This window comes from Maniola jurtina, chromosome 14 (genome assembly GCF_905333055.1).
Source record: "Maniola jurtina chromosome 14, ilManJurt1.1, whole genome shotgun sequence".
Lineage (NCBI taxonomy): Eukaryota > Metazoa > Arthropoda > Insecta > Lepidoptera > Nymphalidae > Maniola > Maniola jurtina.
This window is the reverse complement of record NC_060042.1, coordinates 11,693,162-11,709,154: the sequence shown is the minus strand read 5'-3', so window position 1 is coordinate 11,709,154 and position 15,993 is coordinate 11,693,162. Positions and strand designations below refer to the sequence as shown.

Here is a 15,993-nt window from a genome sequence, read left to right as displayed (position 1 = left end):
TGCACGGCACCCCCTTAGAGCGCTTTCTAATTTTAACAAAAAAAAACACTCCAAAAAGACAGAGTACGCCCGCCAGCTAACACCACACAGACGAAGTCCCTGTTGGTTGTCAGTTGTCACTAAGACAAATGACATTGACAACCTAATTTTGTCATGTAATGTGACCATACTAATCTTAATCCTACTATTTAAGTATGATTTAGCACTGATTTATTGAAATAGGTGTAACAACCCCTCCGGCTGCCAATACCAGCAGTGCTACAGCTATTAGCTCAAATATAAAATACGACTGTGTTATTATATTTAATACTAGCTGACGCCCGCGACTTCGTCCGCGTGGATTTAGGTTTTTCGAAATCCCGTGGAAACTCTTTGGTTTTCCGGGATAAATAGTAGCCTATGTGCTAATCCAGGATAATTTAATATGAACTTTATACCATAGCAATAAAGCTCAAATTGACTACGTTTTAGTTAGAAATCATTTGTATGGGAAAAAGAAAAGGGCTATTTTTAGGGTTTTTCCAGCAATAATTCTAATTTTTCTCGCCGTAAAAACCATCCTTGAACTTCAACGAACATTTTAAAAAAAGATTTGGCCAAATTGGTCCAGGCGTTGTTGAGTTATGCGCTTACCAACACATTTTGCGATTCATTTTTATATTATAGATTAGAGGTTCAACCGATGTTTGAAAATCGGGTATGAACTAATTAGGTGTGTAGCATACAACATGTTATTATCCGTAAAAATAGCGCCTCCCCGCGCCCAACGCTAATGCTTCTATTATTGGTAGGATATTTAGTTGCAAAGTTGGTCACCCTAAATAATAATTTATAGTGAAGAACTAACTGTTTTGGTTTTAATTTTATTATTAAAATTAAAATAAACAAATACTTTGAAGCTTATTGTGGAACATTTATGTGTTTCTGTTGATCCCGAACCGAAAGTAAGGATTAATCATAAGAGATCTTGCCGCTATGACTAATGCAACTATACAGGTAAGTTTCTTTCACGCCCCTATTAGAATAAATAATGAATTAAATATCTACATTCTACTAGGTATAGCTTTCTTTGAGAGCCTTATTGAGTGAGCATCACACAAAAAGAGCTGATACAATTAAGACCGGACCAGAGAACCAATGAACCAATATACTTACATCTAAAAGGGTACTAATTACATCCTAGTGTGGCATAATAAAACGAGAAACCAAGAAAAATATTGGTTTTATTTAACTGAAACGTTGACTCATTTGACAGTAGTTAGATGACAGTTGTCTATGGAGGTACAGCGCGGAGGTCGCATCACCTCATTCTCCCCCGGTTCAGTTTTCACTTTCACTCCCATCAACCACAAAGTCCGCCAGGTAGGTGGGTAATTTTCGCGCCCTATTAGATTTCCTGGGAAGTCCAGTCCGAAGAACTGGCGAGGACGTTGACGGCTCTTCTACACGAGGCGACGACGAAGGAGCGATATTTTCAGGTGGAGGTGTGGAGTTGTTTTCAGATTGAAACGTGAGGCTATCGTCTTCGGAGGCCGTTTCAAAGTTATCATCTCTACTATCATCAGTAGAACTGGGGAAAGGAGCCAATTGACGGTTTGATACCGTTGAGGTTTCTCCATTATCCCGTCTTATGAGAGAGTAGTAGGGATTGGTCTCTAGAAGCTCGGCTTCCTCGACAAGAGGGTCCGTTTTTGAAGAGCGGATGTTCTTCTTAACGAGGATCGGTCCCGGCGTGAGCCAAGATGGCAGTGAATCTCCGTTCGGGGATCTTCTAGGGTATGTGAAAAGTTTTTCGTGCGGAGTAGCGTTCGTTGCCGTACATAGGAGAGAGCGGACACAATGCAATGCGTCCTTCAGTACTACTTCCCAATTTTCAACCGATAATCCCTTTGACCGAAGGCTGAGTTGAATAGTTCGCCAGAGCGTTCCGTTAAGTCGTTCCACTTGGCCATTACCCTGGGGGTTATAGGGCGTCGTTCTGGACGAGGCTATGTTTGACTGCCGTAGAAATGATTTGAACTCTTCGGACATGAATGACGACCCTCTATCACTATGAATGTAGAGAGGTTGGCCAAATGTCAGAAAAAGATCTTTCAGGCAAGTAATGACGGTGGCTGAGGTCATATCCTTACATGCGTAAGCAAAAGGAAACCGACTGTACTCATCAATAATCGTAAGTATGTACTTGTTGGCTGTTTCAGAAGGCAGTGGTCCTTTAAAATCTATGTTGATCCGTTCAAACGGCGACGTAGCTTTTATCAATTGACCCTTGACCTTAAAAAACCTCGGTTTTATTTCGGCGCAGGTAGGGCACGAAGCGGTCATCTCCTTGACATCATTAGCTGAGTAGGGCAAGTTTTTAGATCTTACCCAGTGATACATTCTAGTAACTCCCGGGTGGCAGAGTGCGTTATGTAGTTCTTTCAACTTGTTTATATTCATGTAGGCGCATACGCGAGATAGAGCGTCCGCAGCAGCGTTTTCAGTGCCTGGTCTGTAAACTATATCGTATTTGAAGCAAGACAGTTCTAATCGCCAACGTTGAATCTTCTCATTTTTTATTTTACTGTTATGATTTTGATTGAACATGAAGGCTACCGATTGTTGGTCTGTTATAAGAAGAAAATGTCTACCAATCAGGTAGTGTCTCCATTTCTTTAGGCTCTCTACTATCGCACAAGCCTCTTTTTCGATTGAGGATTGTTTGCATTCCGAGTTATTCAATGTCCGAGAGAAAAAAGCAACTGGTCTTCCATGTTGCGTCAGCGTAGCCCCTAGCGCGAATTCCGAAGCGTCTGTTTCGACTGTAAACATTTCATTGTCGTTAATGGCTACTAGAGCGGCTGCCTTAATATCTTGCTTGAGTTCTTCAAAGCACTTGAGCGCATCAGGTGGCAACGGGAAAGTAGTCACGCATGTAAGTGGCTTTATTTTTTCGGAGAAACGCGCGATCCATTTAGCGTAATGAGCAAGCATCCCTAGGACTCGTTTTAGTTCACTAGTTTTAGTTGGAGCGGGAAGCTCTAGAAGAGGTTTTAGTCTTTCCGGGTCAGGACTGATTGTGTTATTTTCAACAGTATATCCAAGCAAGTTGATTTTAGTCTTATTGAAAACACTCTTCTGTTCGTTTAGAGTTAAATGAAATTTATTAGCGGCGTCCAAAAAGCGTTTTAGATTGTGGTCATGATCCCTTTGATCTTTGCCGCAGACGGTTACATCATCTAAGTAGGCAAACGTTCCTTCTAATTTCTCTTCTGTTATGATGAAGTCCAGAGTTCGTTGAAAAGCTGCAACGCCATTAGTCACGCCAAATGGAATGCGTGTAAACTGGTACAATTTGCCGCAAGCTTCGAAAGCTGTATATATCTTTTCATTTTCTAAGATGGGTACTTGATGATATGCGCTCTTTAAGTCGATTTGACTGAACACTTTAAATCTTGATACGTTGCTCACGACTGATTCTATGCTTGGCAAGGGGAAGGCATCCAGTTCGGTGAATTTGTTTATTGTCATGGAGTAATCAATGACAAGTCGTTTTCGATGAACTCCTCCTCCCGCTACGAGGACTTGAGCTCTCCAGGGGGAAATGCTTGTTTCAACGACCCCGTCTTCAAGTAATTTAGACACTTCTTCTTTTATGAAGTCCTCATCTTCCTTGCTGTAGCGCCGGCTTCTCACGACGATCGGTCGAATGTTTGGCGACAGATTTGTAAATACGGAGGCTGGTGGCACCGAAGCTTGTAACACGTTGCATATCTCTAAAGGTTCGCCAGGCCCACCAAGATTGAAATGAATGCTCGAGTGATGTTTGAGCAAGTCATGGCCGATGATGACGTCGGCACAGAGGTTGTCGACAACTAGAAGAGGTGTTTGTTTATAAGTATGCTTATTCATCGTAATAGTAGCAAAGCAGACACCTTCAACAAAGGAAACTTGATTGAGAGAAGCGAGATTGACTGTCTGCTGGCAGGGTTTTTTGCGTAATTTCATTATGCGAGCAACTTTACCATTAATAAAGCTGACCGAACTTCCTGTATCGACGAGAGCATCAGCCTTGTATTCGTTGACCATGATTGGAATTGTTGCACTCCTAAGGCTCGAAGGAGAGGCAGCAGAAATAGCTCCACTGTAGAATTGGTCGTTGTTAGGGGTTGTAGGATCTTCAACTGTCGTGGAGTTCAAGTTAAAATTGCCCGATCTACAGACGCTTGCGAAGTGTCCTTTCTTTGAGCACTTTTTGCAAGTGGCTTTGTTGGCTGGACATCTGAACCTTGGATGAAGACTCCCGCCGCAAAAGAAGCAGGGTTTAGCCGGAGGTGGCGTGTTCGGGGCGGCTTGAAAAGTTCGTGACGATAGAGCCGCCACTAGATTTTCGGATTCCTTTACCCGTGAAATACCTTGCGATATGGCGGTAAGTTGCGAAGAGCTAATACCAATAGTAACTGCATCCTTCTCTGCCGTTTCCAGAGCTACGGCTTGATTAAGTGCTTCTGAGAGAGTGAGTTTAGAGTTTTCTAGTAACCGTTCGCGAATCCTTCGTGATAGTAAGCCGGATATGAGAGCACTACGAACTGCTTGGTCTTCATGCTCTTGGGCTGTGACGTCTTCGAATTTACAATCTTTCGCAGAAAGTCGGAGAGCTCTAACATAGTCAGAGATCGTTTCGTCGGCTCGTTGCTTGCGATTGAAGAGAATGTGTCGAGCTAGAATAGTATTTTTCGGTTTGACATAGATGTCTTCTAGAACTTTCATCGAATCTTTATAAGTGGAGCATGTTTTGATATGCTTATAAATCGATGCCGATAAGTGGTTAACTAGGATCTTACGCTTAAGGGAGTCCGGTACATCTTCGGTAATCTCTTCTGCTAAGAAGCTTTCGAATGTCGATTTCCAATGTAGCCATTTTGTATCGGAGTCCGCGACATCAGGCTCGATGTCAAACTTATCGGGTCGCAGATATCTTAACAGCGAAGGCTTGCCTAGTTTTTCGTCAGTCATTCTCAGTTAAATAAATTGTGGCATAATAAAACGAGAAACCAAGAAAAATATTGGTTTTATTTAACTGAAACGTTGACTCATTTGACAGTAGTTAGATGACAGTTGTCTATGGAGGTACAGCGCGGAGGTCGCATCACCTCACCTAGTAGGTACTTCTTCATAGGTACATACTTTATTTCACTAAATTAGGTTGAGTAAAACCAGAGATGCAGCTTGATAAGTAGGAGATCTTGGGTTTGATTTCTAGCTGGGTTTGGGCATAAATTAACTCAGGTCTAGTTAGGACATAGGCTTTCTACCAGCAAAACTGTGGTATCGCCATACCAGCACCTTGCGACCCAAAATTTATGAGTCCTTTTGGCTATGATCCCTACCTATTGCCACTTTAGTTTTGCACTGAGTTGAACTGCAGGTTAATCAGTCAATCATATTTTATTAATACGTGCTCTGTTCATCACATCCTTCATTTTTGAGAGTGGTTCAATTATATTTCTCTTAGCTAACTTTTGAAAGTTATGTGCGGTTTAAGCAAATAAATATCATTAACAGCAAAGGAAAAATTGTGAGAAACATGCCTGGGAGTTCTGCAGTGTTTTTTAAGGGCCATAAAGTGAAACCATTTCAACACTCTGGTTTTAATAATTATGTTATTATCAGATATAGTGTTAGTATCAAAGGACTTTATTCTAAAACCAATAACATACAAAAAGTCGACCTTATCAGTCAGAAAGGGTAACTTTAAATAATAAGATCAATAATTTCAATAATTTCAGGAGATAGAAGGCATCGATGACTACTGGGGCCCAGCCTTTAGATCTGTGTATGAAGGAGAAGGTGGACATGAAGCCTTTGTGCAGCAACTGGATGAAAGGATTCAGCAGCATGACAAGGAGATTGAGAAGCTATGTAATTTTTACTATCAGGTATGAACACTGGCATACCAGGGTTTGAAGTTAGGCATTATTTCCAAAATTTATAAAAACCAATGATAGTTTAGTTTTTAAGACCTTTCATTCAATAGGTTCGGGGCATAGTTGTAACTTTTCAGAGTTATGTGCATTTTATGAAAATATGTAAATATCACTTGCTTTTATGTGATGGAAAACATCTTGAGGGAACCTGCATGCCTGAGAGTTGTCCATAACGTTCTTAAAGGTGTGTGAAGTCTGTCAAACACTTTGGCCTTTTGAGAGGAGACCCATGCTCAATAGTGGGCCGGTGATGAATTGATCATGATGATGATTGATGATGAGTTGATCATAATGAGAAGTTATAGTAATTAAATTAGATTAACCAAAATATAAATTCTAGTGCATTTGGAACCCTCATAGCTTAAGTTTTAAGTTTACGGAATTAATTTTACTATCACCACTATATCATCTTACAAATCTAACAATGCTGACCATCAAAAGGAGTACAATAGTTACCAACTTTGAATAAATGATTTGAGTTTGAGTTGAGTTTGAGTTTGCAAATATCAATCTGTAAACAATATTTTTATTTATTATCTTATGTTCTTATTTTATTTTGTGTTAACCTATATTGGGAATGATAGCAAGTAAGCATTATTATTTTTTTGAACAATATATTACTTACATAATAAAACAATCATATTATGCTAGAACATCACTATCATTTTGAGTATGCTAAATACAGGTTCATGGCTAAATAAATAAAAATTAGTTTTGTATACATTTATTTGTATATTTGTAAAATCTTCAATTACTTGTAAACTTTTTAAATTACCTTCCTTAGATATAAAATTAAAAGGCCTAACCTATTAATCTCTGTAAATTAGATTCCATATAAATATGAAATTATTCATTTGCTATACATTAGAGCTATTGAGACCAAGTCCACATTTTTTGCAGGGTTTCATCGACTCAATCAGAGAGTTACTACAAGTGCGATCGCATGCAGAAGAGTTACATGCAGAAATATCTAATGTAGATGCAAATGTTAAAGAATCTACTGAGAGTAAGTTCAGATTTTATAAAAGCTGTGAGGTGCTGTGAGGCACGCAACAGAAATGAGTATTTTGTTTTGTCTCAATCACTCCTATGAGCAAATGAGAGAGCGAGAAAATATTCTCTGTCTTGTATTCTGACTCGCTCACTCATATTCACATTATAGAGCAAAAAAAAAATTCTCTCTCTTGTACTCGGTCTTGCTCTACCAAATGCAATAACAAACAGTAAAAGGCAACCGCAAAAAAGATGCGTATCATCACCGCTTTTATTAGTTTCACTTTATTGAGCTAGATCCCATCATGGTTTGCAAAAAACTTCCTGTCATAAAATATACCAAATAGGCCGGCAAATATATTTAAGTTAAAATCACACAATAGCTAGGTCATTTAGTAATTGATAATAACATTTTGAAGTATTAGGCCCGCGTGATAGACTATGTCCATTACTCTTCTCATTCTGAGAGGAGACCCATGCTTAGTAGTGGGCCGGCGATGGGTTGATTGTGATGAATAATTTTTTTAAGGTTTATGTACAAGGGCTGAGGAGTTGATCAGGGCGCGACGTGTAGAGCTCAACATAGCGGCAACCATAGAGAAGATGGAACTGTGTCTCCCGCTGCTCACTACCTATTCTAAACTCAAGACACAAGTTGAGGCTAAAAGGTAACTATCTATTATAACTTTTAATCTATAGATTGAAATTCTGACTGAGGTCTAAAAAAGTGGAGCATGTGACCTGTCCACCTCTACTTCAGCTGATTCTTCTTGATGAATATGTCTGCAACCCTGGTTCTTTGTCTGATGTCTGGGCTCCTTTCCATCTCAGAAATTTAGAAATTATTTTGTTTTAGATACTATCCCGCTCTAAAAACTCTGGAACAACTAGAGCATGTATTGCTACCGCGCGTGGGACCTTATAAATGGTGCGCGCAAATCTCGTCCGACATACCGCGCCTGCGGCAGGCGATACAGGATGCTTCTATGGCGGATCTGAGGGATTTCTTGGAAAACATACGCAAACTTAGCCCACAGGTTTGCTATATTTTAACCAAATTGTACATATTAATAAATCGAGTGAACAAGTTAAATGAATCTCTTTTTTTTTTATACAGGTTGGTGCAATGGCTTTCAAACAAACCCAAGAGATGCTCGGAAGAAGTTTATCTAACATTGTTAAAAACAAAAAAGGTAAGCATTTAACTAGCATGCCCTCATGGCGTTACGAAAACATCATTAGGTACTTACAATTTTAAGTGGGAAATCCAATAATGTTTTTATTGGTACTTAATGGCTGGGTCAGTGATTAAAATGGCTATAGAATCGAACTTTTCGATAGGTGTATTACAGGATTGAAACCAGATTGTTAGATTTTTTTTAACTCAAGGAATTTCTAACCACATCACATTATTATTCCCAAAAAAATCTTTACTATTATGTAACTAATGGCAGGAGTCACAATCCTCAGCAATGGGAAATACGACGAAAAGAAAGAAACGCAAATGCGAGTAAAATTTTGTTACATACTAGATTCAAAAGGGACTTTGATACATACTAGAACCCAAAGCTACAAGCAAGTTAAAAATGGTTACATAAGTACCTACTTTTAACAGAGTCAGCCATGCTGGGAGTGGCCAACAAAGAAAACAGCGGCCCTCAGTGTCCACACGAGCTGGTGGACTTCAGTCCCTTGCACCGCTGTCTGCACATACACAGCGTTCTAGGCGCTAAGAACGATTTCGTGCAGTATTATAGGTATGTATGTACTCATAGTGGTGATACCATAACGGTTAAGACGTCAACTAGCTCCCGACAAGGTGTCGGGGCGTCCAGGGTTCGATTCCGGGCAGGCACCTATGGCTTTTCGGAGCTATGTGTGTTTTAAGCAAGTAAGTATCATTTTTTTTAGCGGCGAAGGAAAACCTCGTGAGGAAATCTACATGCCTACGAGTTTTAGAGTTCTCCATAATTTCTATGGGTGATAAGCCCTATGTCAGAACTATTCACCCGATTCCCCGTGTTTGGAATTTTAGATACAGGTAACTGTTGTCTTGACACTTCAAATTTACTTGTATCTCCAGCTTTCGTAAAATTAAGATATCCCGTATAAAATGACGTGTTAAGTTTGATTTTATTATTGGTAAAAAAAGTATCTCGATTTTACACCAACTGAGCTTTCGATCTGCTGAACTGCCCCAGCTTCACTCAGGTAGAAATCTTTTTTATGTATGGGGTCTAGAGAAAATCTTAAAAAAATTTAAATAATTTAATAAAAACTAGGTTACAAAACAATCATGAAACAGTTTTATTACAAAAATATCGAAAAGTTTCTGTCAATATCTTAAGATTTTTAGGAAACATTTTACAGATCGTGAGAATAGAATTACATTGTTATAACGTTTACCAGGGCCCAACGCAAACAGCAAGCGCGCTTAGTCCTCATACCCTCATCTGGCAACCTTCACGACTCGATCCAAAGCATGAAGAGCTACCTCAACGCGGTCCTAGGCTTCTTCATCCTGGAAGAACACCTCCTGACCGCGGGCGCTGGGCTGGTGTCCAAGGACTGGCTGCTGGACACGTGGAGCATGGCGGTCACCAAGGTGGCTTCCACGCTGCGCACCAACACGTCCCTGATCACCGACCCTACGCTCATGCTGAGCATCAAGCGGCAAATCGTGCTGTTTATAAACGCGCTCAAGTGAGTAACTACCCAACACTATGTTCCTTCATACTGGAGAAACACCTCCTGACCGCGGGCGCTGGGCTGGTGTCCAAGGACTGGCTGCTGGACACGTGGAGCATGGCGGTCACCAAGGTGGCTTCCACGCTGCGCACCAACACGTCCCTGATCACCGACCCTACGCTCATGCTGAGCATCAAGCGGCAGATCGTGCTGTTTATAAACGCGCTCAAGTGAGTAACTACCCAACACTATGTTCCTTCATACTGGAGAAACACCTCCTGACCGCGGGCGCTGGGCTGGTGTCCAAGGACTGGCTGCTGGACACGTGGAGCATGGCGGTCACCAAGGTGGCTTCCACGCTGCGCACCAACACGTCTCTGATCACCGACCCTACGCTCATGCTGAGCATCAAGCGGCAGATCGTGCTGTTTATAAACGCGCTCAAGTGAGTGATTCTATAAGGAATTAGGTACGAGGTTACTTTATCCAGGAAAAACATGCGAGCGCTGGACTGGTGTCCAATGATTGGCTGCTTTGCACGTGAAATATACTCCTGACTGCAGGTAGGGTAGGAGGCACCAGGTCACCCATTCAATGGACCAACCAAATTACATCTGTAGGCGGTCCTTTGCATGAGTGCACCAGGTTATCGGCCAGCACAGAAGCGAATCACATCTGCCCCTAAAAATTCATTTCGTGATAACCTTGATCGCTCCGCCAACAACGAAGAAAAAAATGAGCGAATCCCTACAACACCTAAAGATTTCGCAATCCCTAGGTATAACATGAGTCATTTTATAGAACGAATCCGTATCCTAGTGACGGCCTGGCCTAAGCACAGCCTAGATGAATGCATCCTGTTGTTTAAACTTCCTTGACACAATATTTATGTCCAAGGTATCACTGAATGGACCGTGCAAATACTTGTAATATTTCGAAGGCTGAATTGCTGTGTTCCTTATGAAAGAAATTACGCTTGAATGATGATGAAGATCAACACTGAAATAAGGTTTTAAGAATTTAGCAAAGCTCAGTGCCAAAGTCATCCTCACAAGATTTATTTGAGAGCAAGACATTGATACTGATGTGATTTTATAATCCTGGAACTAAGTACCTATATACAGGTCTAATGTTCTAATGGTCTAATGTTCTAAATGTTCCCTATTTCCTAAAAATATTCTGTTTAATGATAACTTTGTAGATGCTACGGCCTCCCAACCGATCCCCTACCACTGCTACTACAAGAAATGGCAGAACATTACACGGAGGTGCTGATGCAGCGCTGGGTGGTTGTCTTCAGGGATATATTGGACAACGCGAACTTCTTGCCCATTGAGGTATTTTGATATATTTTCATCATCATCCATACTAATATTATAAATGCGAAAGTGTGTGTCTGTCTGTCTGCTAGCTTTTCACGGCCCAACAGTTCAACCGATTTTGATAAAATTTGATACAGAGTTAGCTTACATCCCAGGGACGGACTCTTTGATTTTCCAGGATAAAGAGTAACCTATGAGCTAGTTTTTGTCCCGGAAAATCAAAGAGTTCTCACGGAATTCTTAAAGGCCCATCCGTTTCACCGATTTATATGAAATTTGGTACAGAGGTAGCTTGCATCCAGGGATAGTTCCCGGGATGCAAGCTTACAACTTACATAGACAACTTTTTATCCTAAAAATTATCTAGTATTCCTATAATTTCACAAGTAAATCAAAGTATTGTAAATCTGTGGAATTGAGATTCTTGACTCTGGATTAGATTATATTGTTTTCATCTAGGATGTTTACATGAAGTGTCTCATATCTTGTAGGTAGAAAATCAAGAACAATATGATGGAGTGATGGATCAATTCCCTTATGATGGTGATGAGTTGGAGACTCAACCTTTCCCGAGAAAGTAAGTGTACGAGAAAGTAACTAGACCTTTGTAGAAGACTAATTTACTTATAGGGCTAAAACATAATATTCCTCTGTGAGATTCTGTAAGAATGTGGTAAAAAAACACGTTCTAAACATTTTGTTCTTAGTCTTTTTTTATTTGTTCACTAGCTGACGCCCGCGACTTCGTCCACGTGGATTTAGGTTTTTTGAAATTCCGTGGGAACTCTTTGGTTTTCCGGGATAAAAAGTAGCCTATGTGCTAATCCAGGATATTATCTATCTCCATTCCGAATTTCAGCCAAATCCGTCCAGTAGTTTTTGCGTGAAGGAGTAACAAACACACACACACACGCACACGCACACGCACACGCACACGCACACATACAAAGTTTCGCCTTTATAATATTAGTGTGATTAAGACCGATGGTTAACAAGGTGGTCATATTGTAGTTTATTGAGGTCATTTTTAAAACTTTGATGTATTCTCAGTAATACGCGTTTGGGTCATATTGTGAATAACTTTTCGACGATGTATGTACTCGTAGATCTCAATTTTTGCTGATGTGACCTTTGACAGAAATCGAGTCATGTCAAAATTTGGTTATTACTGTTTTTTTATTTCCACAGATTCCCATTCTCAACAATAGTCCCAGCTGTCTACGTCCAAGTGAAAGAGTTTATATACGCCTGGCTGAAGTACTCCGCTGGGCTCGGCTTAGGAGGCGGTCGAAGGGCGGCCGCTGCCAGGCATTCGGCTTCCTTACTACTCAGCCGATCCTTTACTGGCTGTCTGTCTGCGCTGTTCCGACGACCATTGCCGCTCATGCAGTTAGTTCAGGTAAGGAATTCGGCTAACGTGTAGTTAAATATTCGGCTATGTATTCGGCTAGGCTCGGCGTCAGTGAGTCAATGGTGGCTTGGAGCTTGGATGGACATTGGTTGGTTAACCAAATAGCACCTGAGAGTAATGTCAAAACCTTTTTTTAATTCCGAGTTTTTAAGCGGTCTTTAAATCATTTGACTATGACAGACCAGACCCATAATACCTTAACTAAATCTAGAACAATCTTAAATCTTTTTTTTTTGCACCTAGAGCATTTAAAATAGTCAAGTCTTCGCCTTGAAAAGTCTAGTTTCTGGTATAGTCTGTTAAAAATACGATCAGTCTGGTTTCTTAACGAGATTCTCTTCATTCTGCTGTTTATGAATCATGAATTATTTTGTTGCAGATAATAGTGGACACACAGTACTTAGAGGATGCGACGTCGTACTTGTACGAATTTATTAGCAACATCACCGGCTCTGAATTAGTTACTACCCAGGTATCTAATATTTGATTATTTAAGTAAAAACCAGTTTGAAAAAATGAAATATAAAAACTCGTAGTCTAAACAAGTACGACTAAACTCGCGTGAGTTATACAAGAAATAATATATTTTTTTAAATTTTCATGGTGGCCATTTTGAATTTTTTATTATTTGTTGTTATAGAGGCAATAGGCAACACTTCTGTAAAAATTTCAACTTTATATCTATTACGGTTCACTAAATACAGCTCGCTGACAGATAGACGGACGGAGAGATGGACAGATGGACAGTGGAGCCTTGAAAATAGGCTCCCACTGGCAGCCTTCAGGTACTGCGGTAATAATAGCAATGGCTTGATTTTTTTTTAGGCAGCAGGCAGTATGTTCCAAGCAGCAAGGGATGATGCAGAACAGCAAATCTGTGAAAACTTGGAAAAGAAAGTCGATGAATTCCTCGACCTTGAAAATTATGACTGGTTATTAGGTGAGTTTAATTCTTCTGTCTTCTCAATAAAGCACATTTTCTTTTTGAATCTTTTTCATTTTTTAAATTCATAGACTAGCTTGGCTGCAATCAGACCGACTGGCAAGTAATGATGCAGCCTAAACTTATTTTAGAAGAAAAAAACGCGCTTACCTAGAAGATGACTATTCACCCTTGACTTAGGTACCCATATTAAAATTGGAGAGAAAAACTTATGCAGGAAAAGCGTTCCATATCCTGGCGGTTCGAATTAGTTTCTGTCTTATGGTGCACCAAAATTTTGTGATTTTTATTTTCCAGGATAAAGAGTAGCCCATGTGTTAATCCAGGGTATAATCTACCTCTATTCCGAATTTCAGCCAAATCAGTTCTGTAGTTTTTGTTTGAAAGAGTAACAGACTTACACACATACCTACACATAATATTATACATGTGATGATAATTTTTCAGTGGAACCCAGTGGGCAGGCGTCTGCATTCGTCACGGATATGCTCAGTTACCTGTCTGGAGTACTGACGTCTTTGGAGCAACTGCCTACGCGCGCCCGGTATATATATTTTTTAATAAAAATAGCGAGCATACTTGAAGGTGGGTCACTTGATGTTAAGTGATTATAAACATTGGGCTCCCCATCACAGATTTAACTATCGAAAAATTTAACAATTAATTGTCGACTCTTTTTTTGGAAAGACGAATAAATCAAAAATACATTCTTCAATTGTTCGATCGATTCAATTGTTTTTATTTGCAATACTTGCCTTCGTTAGTGCGTAGTGTGGCCCATATGAGTAAGCGAGACAGCACAAGGTTTTATATACGGTGCATAAGAAGCTTCGTTACTGTGGGGCGCCCCTGGTGACACGACATCTTATGGCTTTTGTTCTCATGTTGTTCCTTTCCCAATGCAGTGTAGCAGCAGTCCGAGCGGCGACTAATCGCATAGCAACTCGCCTCCGCAACTTACTCCTGGATCCAGCAGTGCGTCAGATATCCTCGGGAGCTCTGTACCAGCTGGACCTGGACGTGATACAGTGTGAACAGTTCGCGGCCGGGGAGCCTGTGCCGGGGCTGAAGGAAGGGGAATTGCTGGAACATTTCGCTAGCCTTAGGTGAGTGATATCAAATGTAATAGTTAAAAAAACCGGCCAAGTGCGAATTCTATTCGCGCATCGAGGGATCCGCCTTGGAAGGATACGTGTAATTATTTTGTTTCTTAAATTATCTCCAACTGCAAATATAAGTTTGTAAATGCAAATTTTAATGTAATCTATCTTCAAATTTATGGTTTTCGTATTTTCCCCTTTATTTGTGCATTGGTTTTTACCATATTTCATGATTCTAGATTAACGGAAAGTATCTTATAGGTTAGATTCCCTTGCGAGTGTGTTGATGTGCGCCATAAACAGTCGTATCTTTTGATTGCCTTAACTTAGAAGTTTCATCTTGTCACAGCATGCAAACATCCGAAAGGGTTTGTAGATCTGCGTATTTCATATTAATTTGAACTTGATACCTCCACGCGTTCCTGACAAAGTGTCATTAGTCAGATAGACATAGACAACGAAGTGATCCTATTAGGATTCCTTTTTGTCCTTTTGAGGTACCAAGCCTAAAAGGTTCTGTACCCACTTAAAAATGATATTCTTTCTTTAGGCAACTTCTAGACCTCATCACAGGCTGGGACTGGTCCTCCTACCTTCACGACGTGGGTATAGAAGGCGGGAAATACGCACTAGTGACGCCCCGCGACGCCGCTACACTCCTCGAGAAGCTCAAGGAAGCCGAACAGAAGTCTTCCGTCTTCTCCGTTTTGAAGAAGAACGAGAGAGACCGACGAAAGTTGCTAGATACCGTGCTGAAACAGCTTAAGCAACTGCAGAATCAAGATGGCTGAATGTATGGATAGAAGACGAAGCGAATTTGTTAGATTTAACGTAGGTACTTATTATAATCATTGTAAAATAATATTATTTATGAAATAAAATAATTTAAATTAACATGTATGTTATTTGATTTATTATACATTTTATTTGTACCACCACTCATCACAATAAGGAAATAACAATAACAAATAGGAAAATAATAAACACGCGACATCGTAGCTATGCGAAAACCTGTCGATAGAAACATAAAAAAAAAACTGAAAATACGGAACCCTAAAAACTGCGCCGAAATTTTTAAACACGTTCCAAATGGGCATTTTCTTTTAAAAGTTAAAGTATTTTTTAAAATTATGCCACAGACGTTGCAAACTGGCTATTACGCACGGTCGATAGTTGCCCGGCAACTCAAGAATCTAATTAATATTACGAAGTCGCCGTGTCTATGCGCACGGAGCCGCAACTCCTTGCTTAGAGAGACTGCAATTTCAGCCTCGATAGCTCAACGGTTGAGGAGCGGACTGAGTTCCGAAAGGTCGGCGGTTCAAACCCCACCCGTTGCACTATTGTCGTACCCACTCCTGGCACAAGCTTTACGCTTAATTGGAGGGGAAAGGGGAGTATTAGTCATGATTAGCATGGCTAATATTCTTTAAAAAAAACTACATACAAATCACATATTCTAACGGTCGCCGTCGACCGAGTTGCCGGGCAACCAGTCGACCGTGTGTATAGGCTCAAATATACACTTATTTGATCTCAGACAAATTAGCCAGCTATTGAACCGCAT

The 15,993-nt window shown here is 40.3% G+C and overlaps 1 protein-coding gene across 1 annotated transcript; it reads left to right on the top strand.

Moving 5' to 3' along the window:
* Positions 1 to 812: 812 nt before the first annotated feature.
* LOC123872024 (exocyst complex component 6) lies at positions 813 to 15,320 on the top strand. Its single transcript, XM_045916136.1, has 16 exons — positions 813 to 996; positions 5,772 to 5,921; positions 6,870 to 6,975; positions 7,492 to 7,630; positions 7,819 to 7,999; positions 8,080 to 8,155; positions 8,578 to 8,719; positions 9,372 to 9,665; positions 10,852 to 10,987; positions 11,464 to 11,549; positions 12,161 to 12,371; positions 12,763 to 12,855; positions 13,209 to 13,323; positions 13,774 to 13,870; positions 14,232 to 14,432; positions 14,977 to 15,320. The coding sequence occupies exons 1-16, from the start codon at positions 976 to 978 to the stop codon at positions 15,215 to 15,217; spliced, it is 2,289 nt and encodes a 762-aa protein (XP_045772092.1). The 5' UTR covers positions 813 to 975; the 3' UTR covers positions 15,218 to 15,320.
* Positions 15,321 to 15,993: the final 673 nt, after the last annotated feature.

What these genes read in the sequence shown, in the direction of transcription:
- LOC123872024 (XM_045916136.1), top strand. Translation starts at nt 976, where the DNA reads ATGACTAATGCAACTATACAG. An exon ending in ACACAAGTTGAGGCTAAAAG is followed by an intron (nt 7,631 to 7,818) that starts GTAACTATCTAT and finishes ATTTTGTTTTAG; the next exon opens with ATACTATCCCGCTCTAAAAA. An exon ending in CGAACTTCTTGCCCATTGAG is followed by an intron (nt 10,988 to 11,463) that starts GTATTTTGATAT and finishes CATATCTTGTAG; the next exon opens with GTAGAAAATCAAGAACAATA.